Source organism: Staurois parvus, unplaced genomic scaffold (genome assembly GCF_062004578.1).
Source record: "Staurois parvus isolate SC_StPar_1 unplaced genomic scaffold, SC_StPar_1.0 ptg001454l, whole genome shotgun sequence".
NCBI classification, from domain to species: Eukaryota; Metazoa; Chordata; class Amphibia; order Anura; family Ranidae; genus Staurois; species Staurois parvus.
This window is the reverse complement of record NW_028319250.1, coordinates 105,309-121,252: the sequence shown is the minus strand read 5'-3', so window position 1 is coordinate 121,252 and position 15,944 is coordinate 105,309. Positions and strand designations below refer to the sequence as shown.

The 15,944-nt window shown below is 43.3% G+C and overlaps 1 protein-coding gene across 1 annotated transcript in view; it reads left to right on the top strand.

Moving 5' to 3' along the window:
* The window catches only part of HNF4A (hepatocyte nuclear factor 4 alpha), a 39,708-nt gene that overhangs the window by 19,098 nt on the left and 4,666 nt on the right, over positions 1 to 15,944 (top strand). The window contains exons 4-9 of the mRNA XM_089662291.1: positions 380 to 486; positions 2,133 to 2,288; positions 5,859 to 5,946; positions 12,305 to 12,457; positions 14,215 to 14,451; positions 15,792 to 15,917. Of these exons, the coding sequence (XP_089518417.1) occupies positions 380 to 486; positions 2,133 to 2,288; positions 5,859 to 5,946; positions 12,305 to 12,457; positions 14,215 to 14,451; positions 15,792 to 15,917 (867 nt within the window). The remainder of the gene's footprint in view (positions 1 to 379; positions 487 to 2,132; positions 2,289 to 5,858; positions 5,947 to 12,304; positions 12,458 to 14,214; positions 14,452 to 15,791; positions 15,918 to 15,944) is intronic.

Here is a 15,944-nt window from a genome sequence, read left to right as displayed (position 1 = left end):
GCAATGGCTCCACATGGCAGGAGACCACTGAGCAGTTACTCTTCTCCTATTGGTTCAATGTTTACCAAAACTATTAAATGTGAGAATGTATCTATGAACATCTATCTCCTAGGTAAGCATTCATGCCCATGGGACAGGAAGGATGGGTAAAATAATAAAGGAAGCAAAAGCAATTGGCCAACAATATTCTATCCAATCTATCACTAGTTGGTTGGCTGGGAGTGTTTGCCATAGAACCGATAGTTGATAAAGCCAAAAGAGTGGATCAGGTGACAATCATTTCGTATCTATAGGTACTTTTGCTTAAGCATTGGGTTCTGAAGCCTTATGCATCCGGCCTGTTCCAGTGTCCTATTTGACAACTGTGTTTTCATTTTAGCTGTACAAAATGAACGAGACCGGATAAGCACACGGAGGTCGAGTTATGAAGACAGCAGCCTGCCTTCAATTAATGTATTAATCCAAGCAGAAGTCCTATCACAACAGGTGGGTGACATCTCTATTATAATCCAGATGCAGTGCCAATAGAATTTCAGGACCTTCAAGTTTGACTTCTGTGACACAAAGGATGGATGCTAAGAAATAAGCATTCATGGTTGTTATTATTAGTAAATTAGTGAAATATATTGCTGCTCAAGACTGCTGTTGGCAGCCACAGGGCCCCATATAGCCAACCTGACAGCCCCCCCCTTAAAAAAAACCCAAAACAGTTTACTATGCTTCAGTTATGAATGAACACAGTGAGTGTTTGGTACCAATCACTCACTGTGTTCATTCAGGAAAATATATGGTATATGTGACATATTTACTGGACCCTTCCCCCACTCTCCATCCTGAAGGATCCTACTGTATGCTTACAGGTGCCTGTGGGAAGGTGAGGAGGGAAGGGGTGCACTGTAAGGATAGGGGCACACAGGGAGGTCAGGGCAGCAGGTGGAAATGTAAGGTGCACAGGGAGGGTGATGGGTGTGGCAAGGGGCAGTTACTGGAACCAATCCCTTGTATGGCTCTCTCCGCAGCAGCAAGCCAGTGGGAGTGAGAGGAGCAGAAGACAGCTTTCAGCTGCTGCAGAGAGAGCCATACAGGGGATCGGTTCCAGTAATCGCTCCCCCCCCCCCCACTGTGCCGACCTCCCTCTCTGTGCATATCCAAATCACCCAGCTGCCTGGGCCCCCCGCTTTCCTGGGCCCCGACCATGAGGGCTGGTGGTACCCCCTTATCCACGGCCCTGTTGCTGCTGCATGATGGTGATCAACAACCCCGCAAGCAATCTGAAAAACATGGTAAATCTGGCCCCCTCTCTCTCTTTGTAGATCTCTGCAGACCTTGTGATGTAGGTCATGGCTTATTGATTAGGCATGGTTGTTGTTTTAAAGCTGTTTGTTTAAGATTTTACCAGTGAGTACACAGACCGAGCAGAGCCAGCTCCTAACTTACATGAGAACATCCTTCACCTTTTGGTTTTCATGGAAAAACTGGATCTCTGGATCGCTGGGCTGAAGCTATTAAAGGAGTATTTTTATGTGCCATTAGCTACAATTTTTCCTGAACAAAAATGTATTATTTTGTTAGAATTTTGTTAATTTGAGAAAAAAATTCCATTCGCTCCTTTGAATTATCCCACCACTACCGTCCAAAATGATCACCAGTTTGATCCTATTAACTATTAGAAGATCGAATGATTGAAACTTGAAAGGTGTATGGCCAGCTTTAGACTTCATTCTGGCACTCTCAATAGATTTTTACTCTTAGGTTTTTTTTGCTGTCTCTGCTAGAGAGAACCATCCTTTGTATTTGTTCTGGTGATCCACAAAACTTTTTGGCTTTAAACAAACTGACCACTATCAGGCTAAAGGTTCCATCAGCTCAAAATCCTAAGGCATTTCTTCCTTCAAATATTTTATTTTCTTCTACTAGAATTTTCATAGTACTCATCTGCTGATAATCAGGCCATATTATAGAATGCCACCAAGGTTTGAGGCTGATAGATTTCCACCAACAGACAGGATAGTTGTATGGTTGAACTAGGACTGGCTAGGCTATAACTGGGTCCTTGTAAGATTGCTCTTCCTGTCGCCTACAGCCTCTGATGGTCAGCATTGCAGATAAGTACGTTGGACTTTCTCTTGCAGATAACCTCATCAGTGGCCATGCTGAACACAGACATCCGAGGCAAGAAGATAGCCTGTATAACAGATGTCTGTGATTCCATGAAGCAGCAGCTTCTGGTCCTTGTGGAATGGGCCAAGTACATCCCAGCCTTCTGTGAACTTCCCCTAGATGATCAGGTGGGTATGTGACTTTAGGATGTTAGTGACCAAACAACGCCTTCATAAATGGCTCTACATTGTTGGCTGTATCTGTTCTGTTTGCGATAAAAGACAAATTAAGGCAAGATTAAATATGGTACTTCCACACTTTATTAAAACCTTCATCGTTGAAAAATTAAATTCTAGTATCTTCCTCTACTACCCTTCCCCTTAATGGCATTTGTCTACCAAAACAGGTGATCCTTACTGGTCATATGACCTTCCTTATGATCAATGTACTGTCCTATCGTGCTGTGAGCATTTGATTGTTTTTAGATTGTGCTTGAACAATTTTGTGTACATGTACAGGTGTGATGAACTATTACCCACCATACCCAGGGGCGTATTTACCACAAGGCAAACAAGGCATTTGCCTAGGGCGGCACTTTTCAAGGGGGCAGCGGCATTTTTCAGGGGGGCAGCAGCATTTTTTAGGGGGGCCCCCCCAAAAGAAGGGATAGAAGATGGGACACATGCAGCATGGGGACCAGGTGGGATCTGAGAGAGGCTGCAGGTTGCTTGATGCAGAGCCTGACTCTTGTTCTCGGGGATGTCTGAAGCTGTGAAGGTGAGTGTCTTCTCTCTCTCGCAGGTTTGGGGGGAGTTGCCAGTGTATGGGGGGCGGTGGTAGTTGAAATCTCGCTCGGGTGGGGGTGTTGTTGGTCAATGTCAGGCTCTCTTTGTGGGGGGAGGGGGGTGCTGGTCAGTGTCAGAGTCTCTCCATGTGGGGGGAGCAGGGGAGGACTGACCATTTGGTAACTCCACAAAAGTTCTAGGCAAAAAGAAAAGGGCCACATGCATAGACAGATTAGGGCACTGCCAGGGGCAGACTGACCATTTGGAAACTCGGGCATTGCCCGAGGGCCCGGGGTCAGTAGGGGGCCCCATGAGATGGCCCCTGGGCAATAGGGGATCATGGGGCCCCTGTGTCCTTGCCCAAACTCAAAAAAGCCTATGAAAAAGGTACCAGGGGCATCTCATGGGGTCCCCTACTGACCCCGGGCCCTCGGGCAATGCCCAAGTTTCCAAATGGTCAGTCTGCCCCTGGCAGTGCCTAAATCTGTCTATGCATGTGGCCCTTTTCTTTTTGCCTAGAACTTTTGTGAAGTCCCCATACAACCATTTGGACATACAGGTCAAATCTGTTGAAGACTCTTCTGCCCAAAACTCATGTTCAGATGTTCCTCCATCAGAATCCCTAGAACTTTAACACACTGCTGAAAGATATGATTTGCTGACCTCCAGCCACAACTGAAATATCCGTATTGGGTGGTACTGATCTCTTAATCCCACTCTTCAGATGCCTTTTGTGTACCATGATTGAATCTGTGATTGCACTAACAGATAACTAAGTTAAAGTCACTACTTCAAAGAGACCATCCAATCTGAATACTTTCATGTATATCAGATGGCCAGTGGTGGGTGCCAATAGCTAGTGAGATTCACACGTAGTGGCGACAGTAATTATTAAACGCTGTCCTTCACAGGCTCTCACATCAGCTGCTCCGTGACAGAGCTACTCTTTAACCTCTGTCTTCAGTCACCTTTGATGTTTAACTGGGGATAGTGACAATGCTTAACTGAGTTAAAGGACCAAGTCATCCCAGCATGTAAATGTTATCTAGTCTTTTATATTTTAACTCACCTGGCTTCTTTCTGTCCATTCCTGCTGAGGAACCTACTTTGGGTTTCTTAGGAGGCCATTTACACTATTCCATTTTAACGCATGTGTTGAGACGTGCTAAAATGCATGTGTTGTTCCCTATAATATAGTGTCTGCTCCCATCTCAGCATGTTTTTAAAAATACAAGATATAATTTTTTTTCCTGTGTTTTAGTTCATTGGGAGGTCTATAGCAGTTAATGGCAATGCATCAAAATACATATAACATATGTTTTAATGTGTTGGCAACAGCCATGGTCAATGGCTGTTAATCCCCTCCCCTCTAAATTCTGAAATACACTGAAAACACTGAATGCATGACCATACATGGTCCAATAAAAACAAAAACGCAGCTCTAGGCACACAAATACAGTAGATCTTAATAGGCCCTCAAAGATATCAGTGGAAGATCAAAGGTGATGCAACTTTTATAAAATAATAAAATACTGTTTTCACCAATTTTTTTCTATTTCAATGGTTTTTATTAATTTTTAAACAATATAAAACAGAGGCAATAAAATACGCCCACGCAGGGGCTATCAATTGCACAGATAAAAGAAAATGCAAAATAAAAAAAAGGAAAAACAGTACTCTAACGCCAACAGGGCAAAAGGTACGCCCACGCAGGGGCTATCAATGGCACATAAATTACAAAACATAAATGTAACTGCCTATAACAACTAAATGCAGCTGTCCAGTCACACCAAAAACAGAAAGAGAGAAAAAGAGGAAAAAAAAAAAAAGGGGGGGGGGGCAAAGAGCAGGGGTCCAAGAGCGCCAATACCGAACACCATTACATCCCCAGACTAGCCGGGGGAGTGAGGGAAAGGCATATTGCAACCACGGCTCCCATATTTGTTCACCTATTTTTTTGATCATTTGATTGCTGCTGAACTCCTGCCACTTCCTGTCTGCATGCACCTCACCAATGGCTGCATGACATTTCTAAGGGCAGGTTTCCTAATGGTGACAGCAGTGGATAACACGTGGATCATTTGCACTGAAACAGCCACTTGTTGTTTTCTTTGGAAGACCGTGTGACAGGTTGTCAATGCAGGAGCCCAATTGGTACACAGAGACAAAGCGTTGTCACTCTATAATAGGAAGTGACTGAAGAAAGCCCTTCATGGCAGGATCACCATGGAAAACTGGAGAGATAAAATGATTGAAATGGACATTTGAAATCACATTATCATGTTAAAGCTCATACTGTGTGGTCTTTAAAGACTGGGTTACGTATTTAAAGGGTCAGTCTACTTAAAACTATTGAGAAACTGCATGAAAATATGACGAGTTATGGACTCAACCGGAATAAGGGATTTGTATATATATGTGTAAATAGTAATGCAAAAAACATAAATATAGTGGATCTCTAATGAACTATTACCAACATTACTCTAAGAAGGTTTGGACACCAATCTGTGAAGAATGCAGAGCTGGAATTTTTCAACTGCTCCTGCACTGTAGCCTGCTATATGTTTCAAGGGTATTAGTGTCCAGGGGTAGACTGACAACTCATGGGGCCCCCAGGCAATAGGGGATCATGGGGCCCCCGGGCAATAGGGGATCATGGGGCTCCTGTGTCCTTGCCCAAACTCAAAAAAGCCTATGAAAAAAGGTACCAGTTGCATCTCATGGGGCCCCCTCCTGCCCCCGGGCCCTTGGGCAGTGCCCGAGTTTCCAAATGGTCAGTCCGCCTCTGTTAGAGTCTGATGAAGATCAACACTTACAACCTTGTTCTTAAGCCTTTGGGGTTGAAAAATGTATTACAAATCTATTGTTAAAGCAAATGAAAATCAACCTCTGCTTCAGATCTCGTCAACTAATTGCCTCATCTCATGAGATGACTCAAATGACCATTCTATTTCATGTCTTTTTTCTCTCTAGGTGGCGCTGTTACGTGCACATGCTGGGGAGCACTTACTACTGGGGGTTGCCAAGAGGTCAATGATCTACAAAGATATTTTACTCCTAGGTGAGCAGAACAGACAGTCAGATATTTCCAGGAGCAATCTAACATGCAGAGCTTAGAATGTATCGGTATGCTTTCCTCTCCCTCTGTAGAATCCATTCACCAAAGCATAAAACATGATGCATTTTCATTAACCTGTCCTATCTCCTAATTAGATATTAAATATCAAGTGATATTTTTTATGAAAGGGTTTTATCACATAGATCAGATAAATTTTTTTGTATCCAGGTTGAAATATTTGGTTGATGATTCTGCATGGTTTTCACAGAACAGAGGATGGGGACATTGCAGGCAGGAGAAAATGTGACTTGAAGAACGTGGAGGGATAGTCCACATCGATATTTATCTTTGTGATTAATGACCCAACTTGTTAGGAGAAAAAGTCATAAACGCGGCTTATTTTCTTGTACAGCCTACTTACCCGTTACATTGACACGTGTTACTCTCACTCTTTCTGTCACACAATCTCTTCTCTTTTTTGCTCCCCACACTTTTTATGTTATCTCTTCTTTTTCTTTCCATCTCTCCCTTCATTGCCCTCTTTCTCTTTCTCTCTCTCTGTACCATGTCCAGCTTTTCTTTCTTCTTCCTCCCTTCTCTTCTCTCTCTCTACTTCTCATCCTCTGTTTCTTTCACTCTCTCTGCCATCTTTCACCCCCTTTATTCTCTCTCCTCGTCTTCCTCTCTTTTCTCTCTCCTTTTCCTCTCTTCTTTCAGTCTCTCTTCCTTGCTTCACCCCATTCTTCTTTCTCCCCTTTTCTCCTACCTACCTATCTTGTCTCTTCTTCTCTCACACCGTTCATCTCTCTTCCCTCTTCTTCCTCCCTTGTTGTCTTCTCTCTCTCCTCCTTTCTTCTCTCTTTTTCTCTCTCTCATCTGCCTCCTCACTCCTTTTCTCTCTTTTCCCCCCTTCTTGTTCTTTCTCTTCTTATCTCTTCCTTCTCCTCTCCCTTCTTTATGTCCTTTTATTCCTCAGTCTCTCTATTTCTTTTCCTCTCATTCCCCCCACTCTCACTCCTTTTCCCTATGCCCCCCCCCCCTTATTCTCCCAATCTATTGCATTGTCATTCTCTCTCTTTCTCCCTCTATCTCTCCCATACCTTTTTCTCTCCCCCACTCCTCTCATACCTTTCCTCCTTCTCTAGTATTCTCTCTCTTTCTCCCTCTATTATTCATACCTTCTCCCCCCTCCTCTCATACCTTTCCTCATTCATTAGTATACTCTCTCTCTCTTTCTCCCTCTATCATCCCTACCCCCCCCCTCCCCATACCTTTACTCCTTCTCTAGTATTCTCTCTCTCTTTCTCCGTCCACATTCATACCTTCTCCCCCACCTCCTCTCATACCTTTCCTCGTTCTCTAGTATTCTCTCTCTTTCTCCGTCATCATTCATACCTTCTCCTCCACCTCCTCCTCTCATACCTTTCCTCGTTCTCAAGTATTCTCTCTCTCTTTATCCCTCTATCATTCCTACCTTCTCCCCCCCCCCCATACCTTTCCTCCTTCTCTAGTATTTTCTCTCTCTTTATCCCTCTATCATTCCTACCTTCTCCCCCCCCCCCCATACCTTTCCTCCTTCTCTAGTATGTTCTCTCTCTTTATCCCTCTATCATTCCTACCTTCCTCCCCCCCCCCCTCCTCTCATACCTTTCCTCGTTCTCTAGTATTCTCTCTCTCTGTTTCTCCCTCTATCATTTATACCTTCTCTCCCCCCCCCCCCCCCCCCCCGTACCTTTCCTTGCTCTCTATAGTATTCTCGCTCTCAACTTCCATCCTCTCTTATCCCCCTAACTCTCTGTACCAAATTCACATTCAACTCAAATTCAGATGAACTTTAATAGCTGGCCCTAACACATTGTAACTTTGCCAAAGCAATTGAGGAGTTTTTATGGCATGGATGGATGAGTGAAAGGAATAGCATCTAGGACATTATTATAAAGGATAATATAAATGTAATAGGAGGTAAATTATTTACTAATTACAGGTACTTATATGGTGCCATCAATTTACACAGTGCTTTACATTCATACATACACATATATTAGGGCCAATTTAGACAGAAGACAATTAACCTACCAGCATGTCTTTGGAAGTGCTAACCATTTAGGCATTGTGCTGCCCAGTCCCTAACCCTCAAGGGGCGTACAATCTAAGGTCCCTAACTTACATTCATACATACACATACTAGGGCCAGTATAGACAGGATCCAATTCACCTACCAGCATGTCTTTGGAGTGTGGGAGGAATAGGTTTGCCATCTCATCCCTTTAAAACCAACCTTTTTTTGTATCTTAGGACTGTGATGCAAATTCTATAGCGGATGCCTGGCCTGCTATGGCTATAGTTAGGGACAGACTAAAACATTTAATGCAAAAATGGCTTAATGTAGCTTAATGTTTCAGAAACTGCCTAAATCTCAATCAATTGACTTAAACCTTTGCACAGCCCACGTTCTCAACATCCCAAACATGTCCTAGAAGTTTCATAGATTTTGGCCTGCCACAAAGAAAATTGGGGACATTAAGCTTGTTTTTTGGGGAGCTTAATGTTGCTTAATGTATAAAAAAGAGCTTAGATGTTAACTAATTTCCCCCAAACTTCATACAACAGAAGACTATCGATTGGCAACATATTCTGAAAATTTCAGATCATTTGGTAAATCACACCAAAAGTTATTCACGTTAAAGTGATCGAAAGGCTCGGGGGTTTTTTTTGCATAAAAATAACAAACGTGATACTTACCTCCTCTGTTGCAGTTGGATTTGCACCGAGCAGCCCAGATCCTCCTCTTCTCAGGTCCCTCTTCTCTGCTCCTGGCCCCTCTCTCCTTTTCAGTGCCCCCACAGCAAGCAGCTTGCTATGGGGGCACCCGAGCTGTGTCACAGCTCCGTATGTCCATTCAGACACAGAGCTCCGACTAAGCCTCACCCCCTCTCTCCTCTGATTGGCTAGCTGACTTTGATTGACATCAGTGGGAGCCCATGGCACTACTGCTTTGTCTCAGCCATTCAGGAAGGAGAATCTTGGAAGGCTGAGAAAGTCATGGTGATCGCTGGAGAGAGAGGGAGCTAAGGTAACTGTTGGGGGGGGTCCTAACCAGGGGTGGACTGACCATTTGGAAACTTGGGCACTGCTCGAGGGCCCGGGGTCAGTAGGGGCTCTTGAGAACTTGGGCTGTGCAAAGTGTTAAGTCAATTGATTGAGATTTAGACAGTTTATTACACATTATGCTATATTAAGCCATATCGTATTAAATGTTTTAGTCTGTCCCCTATAGCTATGCCTCTGTAGGTAAGTATTGCAAAATGTGTTTCTGCAGTCACATAATGTAGATGTAATACAGGTTCCCCATAGGGTTGCCCCCTCATCCTTTTAAACCAGAACACATATTAATGACACAGGTTCATTGAATGCAGATAAGACATTAAGTGCATTTAATTACCATCTTAATCATCCACAGAACCTGTGTCATTAATATGTGTTTAGTTTTAAAGGGATGAGGTGGCAACCCTAGGTAGGAAACCCACACAGGCACAGGGAGAACATGCAAGCTCCAGGCAGGTGGTGCCGTGGTTGGGATCCAAACCAACGACCCGAGTACTGCCAGGGGGAAGCGCTAACCATTTAGCCACTGTGCTATGAGGTTTATATCACTCTTCTTTTCCTCCTGCTCCCCCTGTCTATCTCCCCTCCCCCATCGCTCTCTCGCTCCCCATCATAGACAGAATCATTCCATGGGTATCCAGTCATCAGTCTCCAGGTTACTGTTTTGTCACAAATACCAGGCACCTGACATCATGTTTATGGCCTGTTGTTAAGATAATGTGTGATATCTTTATATGTTAAACATTAGTGACCCTCTGCGATAAGCATCCTCATTGAGAGAGAGCACTTAAACCACACCTGCAAACAAACTGCTGTTTAATTTGGGATTGCTGTGAAGGATAGGGGCTGGGGGGAAGGAGCGCCTTCATTAAAAACAATTGGGCACCTTAGAATGACACAAAACTTATTTTCTGGTTTTGGACACAGTAGAGAAGGGGATCGGACCTTCTGATAGGTTTTTATTGCTGTTCCTCTAGCCATTGAAAACATTTTCCTTCACTTTCTATGTGGTCACCAAGACAGGAAGCAAGCATCATTTCCTCCACCGAGTCACAGACAGTGATATTTTAAAAAAATGAACAGATGGGGGATACATGGGAACAGGGTTGCCACCTCATCCCTTTAAAAATGAACACATATTAATTACACCGGTTCTGGGGCTGATTAAGGTGGTCATTAAACTCAAGGTACAAATTCATCTCATGAGTACAGAAGGCTCTGAGGAAGAGGATAAATCCTCGAAATGCGTCAGCCTGTGGACGTTCCATCATTTCTTTACTTCTTGATGTTTGTGCTGTACTCATGAAGTGAATTTGTACTTTTTATGACTTTTTGAGTATAATTCTTACCTTTTTACATTAAATAGATTTTTAAAGGATAATGCACCAGGCCAGTGCACCCTCTGTTTGTTTATCATTACTGCAGTGCTCCCAGACCCCCCCCCCCAGTCTTTTCAGGCAAGTGCACCCCATGAAGGTCAAGTGTTGACTGCAGCCCATTAACACCTTTTTTGGCCAACTCCCCAAGCGCAGAAAGATTGAGTTTTCCATTTCTTGGTAATTAAACTCACTTAGAGCCTTATTGGCATTAAATTAGCCCCAGAACCTGTGTCATTAATATGTGTTCTGGTTTAAAGGGATGAGGGGGAACCCTATGGGGAACCTATATTACATCTACATTATGTGACTGCAGAAACAAATTTTGGAATACTTACCTACAGAGACATGACTATAGCCATAGCAGGCCAGATATCTGCTGTAGAATTTGGATCACAGTCCTAAGATACAAAAAAGTTTGGTTGATGCTGAGAAATGGGGGGAGCAAATGTAAAGTGTATTCTGTGCACTGCTGGCCTTCCCAGGCAACTTCTGTTCACCGCACTGGTCCCTAGTACAGTATTGACTATGCTGACAGATCTTCTATACTTTATATCAAAATGAAATACATTTTAGTTTCAATGGACACAGATGTCGCAGAAGGTGGTCACTGGGGGCCCCATCAAAATTCTAGGATGGGGCCTATGAATAGTTGTTAGGCCCTTGATTACCTATCAGCAGCTCCAGGCTCCTTCCATCTGTCATAAACCCAACATGACTTCTTCATCTGTCAAAGGGCAGGATTTGAGACAGAGCTACTCATTGGCTAGTTATGCTTGAGTGCCATTGGACAGCCAGGCAGCCAGCATTTTCATAAGCAATGGCATCCTTCACAATTTCCTATAATAAAGGCTTCAGGTTGCAATCAGTTATCAAGCTTCAAGGTTGGATTGAATCACATTGAATGACTGAAATTATTATTATTATTATACAGGATTTATATAGCGCAGGGGCGGACTGACAACTCATGGGGCCCCCAGGCAATAGGGGATCATGGAGCCTTGTGTCCTTGCCCAAACTCAAAAAAGCCTGTGAAAAAGGTACCAGGGGCATATCATGGGGCCCCCTACTGACCCCGGGCCCTTGGGCAGTGCCCGAGTTTCCAAATGGTCAGTTCGCCCCTGATATAGTGCCAAACGTTTGCTCAACGCTTTGCAATGTAAAGGGAGACAATACAACAATGATACAGTTCAGTACAAGAGGATTAGGAGGGCCCTGCTCCTTGGAGCTTACAATCTAAGAGGGAGGGGTTGGTGCTACAAAAGGTAATAATTGCGGGAGATGAACTGATAGGAGAAATAGAAGATTTGGTTATTAGCTGAAGGCAGGATAGGCTTCACGGAAGAGATAGGTGATCTCTGAAAACCTAAAAGTGAGCAGAGTAGGCAAAAGTCGGATAGATTGGGGTAGAGAGTTCCACAGGATGGGGGAGGCTGTGGAGAAGTCCTGGAGACAGGACTGAAGGGAGCTAGAGAGCAGGAGGTCATGGGAGGAGCTAGGAGGATGGTTTAGGTGATATTTGGAGACCAGATTGGTGATGTAATTTGGGGCAGAGTTATAAATGGCTTTATATGTTATTGTTAACGTTTTGAATTTTATTCATTGGGCAATGGGAAGCCAGTGGAGGGATTGGCAGAGAGGGATGGCAGATATGGAATGGTTGGTAAGGTGGATGAGTCTTTTCATAAGGAGCGCTCAGGAATGGCATCCTTCACAATATAGTCTTCAGGTTGCAATCAGTTATCAAGCTTCAAGATTGGATTGGATCGTTTCGAATTACTGAAATGTTGAAAGTGTGACAGCTAAAAGATACATCATGTTCATGTATTGTTCTGGCCTACCTTCAAGAAGGTTAAAGGAAAGTGTCTGCTTTTCCTTAGGAAATGACCGAGTGATACCAAGGAACTGTCCAGAACTTGAAGTGGGGCGGGTGGCTGTCAGAATCCTGGATGAGCTGGTGTTTCCATTCCAGGAGCTGCAGATTGACGATAACGAATACGCCTGTTTAAAAGCGATCATCTTTTTTGATCCTGGTACGTATCAATAAAGTTTCATGTATCATTATGAATTTCCCCTGTGCTCGTGTCACCCAAAGGGGTGGGTTTTATTACAAGTGGGTGTGACCCTCCAAATATGATCAGCCACAGATATGAGATCAACCGATGTGAACCTTCAAAGAAGTTTATGGAAAAATTCAGACTCCCAAAGGCACAATACTATGGAACCTCTTTTCTGGTGTATATATTCGTTTTCAGTGCTGGGAATTGAGAACCAATATGGCTACCTTAGCAATGGCCGAAAAAATATTACATGGGGCTTTAAATATACCACTGGCGTCCACCAATAGAGACACAAGATAAAAAATATATATATATAATCAAAATGTTTATTATTTAACAAACAATATTAAAATGCATCAACCATATATAAAAGTTGATGTATATTATCATTCCTGATTGTATGTCCTATAAGTTGGGTCTACACATTTCTCTGGTTCGCCCGCTTCTTCAGGACCCATACAAATTGTTCATAGGACAATTAGTTGAACACATTACATAGATCTGATGAACTATGAACAATTTGTATTGGTCCTGAAGAAGCAGGTGAACCTGCGAAACGCGTAGACTACCTTATAGGATGTACAATACAATCAGGAATGACAATATATATCGACTTTTATATATGCTTGATGCTTTTTGACATTGTTAAATAATAAACTTTTTGATCTTATAAGTATTTAGCACCTTTTGTCTCTATTGGTGGACACCAGTGGTATAATTAAAGTCCCATTTAAGATTTTTTTTCCCCACTGCTATATTCATATGGGATGATACCCTGGTAGCCCACATTTGTATTTTATTACACATCTTACCCCATTGATTGTCTCAATTTACCAATATAGCTAGTAGATGGACAATGTGTTACCCCCCACAACAGAGTGCAACCCACCACTTGCCTGAACACCTAAAGCAGGGGTGTCAAACTGGCGGCCCTCCAGCTGTTGCCAAGCTACAAGTCCGATCATGCCTCTACCTTTGGGAGTCATGCTTGTAACAGTCAATCTTGTAATGCCTTATGGGACTTGTACTTTGGCAACACCTTGAGGGCCGCCAGTTTGACCTAAAATATCAAAGGCCAAAAGTATTTTTGTTTAGTTTTGAGTTCGTTTTCCTTTTTTTTGCCCCCTGCGTATCATTGCAGCAATTTCTTCACTTCCTGTCCCAGAGACACAACAGGAAGGTAGGCAAAATCTCTTCGAATCCCCTCTTATATAATTATCACTGGAACAGAAGTACCACTTGGGGAATTTTCTCCACTACCTGTTCTGGTGATCATTTTTGATCACTTTTTGTCCCGGGGATGATGGAAACAAAAAAGAAGGTGAGTCTCCTCAGTGGGGACCGAGCAATGACATGGCTTCTAATGGTTTCCTATCCCATCCAAAACTAGAGAAAAACGTGGGTTAACTCTTAACCATTCACTTAAAATGAGCATTTAATGAGCATTAAAACAAGTAGCCCCACTCTGAAATCATACAGAATCAGGATCCTCCGGCCAAACAAGACCAGCAGTCTTCTAGTGCCTTCTCCTCAGGAACATGGAGGGATGCCATTTATAATGGCAGTACTAGAACTGGGAGGAGTCCCAAATTCTTCCACAGTCTAGTTAGGGGTTGGCGTCGGACCAGAACCTTTCTATCCAAAACAGAGGAACATGTTCATGATGGAATTCTGGTGTTAGTGAGAAATGTTTAGGGCTAACATTTTTTCTTTTTTTAACTGTTGTGAAGATGCCAAAGGATTGAGTGATCCCACGAAAATCAAGAGGATGAGATATCAGGTCCAAGTGAGTTTGGAGGATTATATCAATGACCGACAGTACGACTCTCGAGGAAGGTTCGGAGAGCTGCTCCTCCTGCTGCCCACTCTGCAGAGCATCACCTGGCAGATGATCGAGCAGATCCAGTTCGTCAAACTGTTCGGAATGGCGAAGATTGACAACTTGCTGCAGGAGATGCTGCTGGGAGGTCAGTATAGCAGCTGAATAGCCACCACCCGTTTTATCATGATGTTCCACATGAAAACCCTAACAATAAACTTCTCTCAGTCTGTTAAATATACAGCATAATTGGAAGCGTTTTGTTATATTTGTTTGACATGTTCAACAAAATGACTGTTGGGCCTGCCACAAATCCAGTGAACTCCTATTTTCCTGTATTGTCTGCCTCTGCTACACTGTTACTAGTTACATTGTTCCCAGATCTGTATGTGAGCTACAAAACACCTCTTCCAATGTTATGTATATGGGTAGGTGTTTTGTAGTCCTGTCTCTTTGGATGACTTCACTGTTCCTCCATAGATATAGTACAGTAGGAAACATAGTCACCCAAGAAATGTGTTATTGATAGTATCGTGAGTTGAAAATAAAATAAAGCTTCAAAAATGAATGAAACCATCATGTCTATGGGCAGCACAGTTGCTAAATGGTTAGCACTTCTGCCTGGCAGTACTCTGGTCGTTTGTTTCGAATCTCAGCCACAGAACCACCTGCTTGGAGTTTGCATGTTCTCCCTGTGCCTGCGTGGGTTTCCTGTGGGTACTCTGGTTTCCTCCCACACTCCAAAGACATGCTGGTAGGTTAATTGGATCCTGTCTAAATTGGCCCTAGTATGTGTATGTATGAATGTCACTTAGGGACCTTAGATTGTATGCCCCTTGAGGGTTAGGGACTGATGTGAATGTACAATATATGTATGTAAAGTGCTGCGTAAATTGACGGCGCTATATAAGTACCTGAAATAAATAATAATAATAATAAATGTCTATGAACTTATAAGCTGCAATATATTGTACATTTTGCTCTTAAGGTTTCAATACACTTTTACGAAGAGGTTTTTATAAAAGGTGCAGAGCTGTTATTCTGAGCCTGACTTCATTACCTAGTAAGTCATTGATCTGGTCCTTCATACCTGTTCTAGGTCAGTAACGCTCTGGCTCAGGGGTGTCAAACTGGCAGCCCTCCAGCTGTTGCGAAACTACAAGTCCCATCATGCCTCTGCCTTTGGGAGTCATGCTTGTAACGGTCAGTCTTGCAATGCCTTATGGGACTTGTAGTTTGGCAACAGTTGGAGGGCCGCCAGTTTGACACCCATGCGTCTAGCCAGTAAAGCCAGGATGATAGAAGCAAAGCTTGTACCTTTTAACAACCTAGTTATCCATGGCAATCCCCTGTTTTTTTATCCCCACAGTTTGCAGGGTTAATTCAGCTGCTACCTTTATATCTCTAACCTACATGACTCTGCTGCATGTGTACTACACAACAACCAGCACTGACGTCAGTCACCATCTCTATGTTCCTCTGTCACAGGGTCAACAAATGAAGCCCCCCACTCTCATCATTCTCTTCACCCTCATCTGGTCCAGGAACATTTGGCAACCAACGTCATAGTGGCCAACAACACAATACCAGCTCAGCTGCACAATGGACAGATGTGTAAGTAGGCAACACTTCACCATGGTT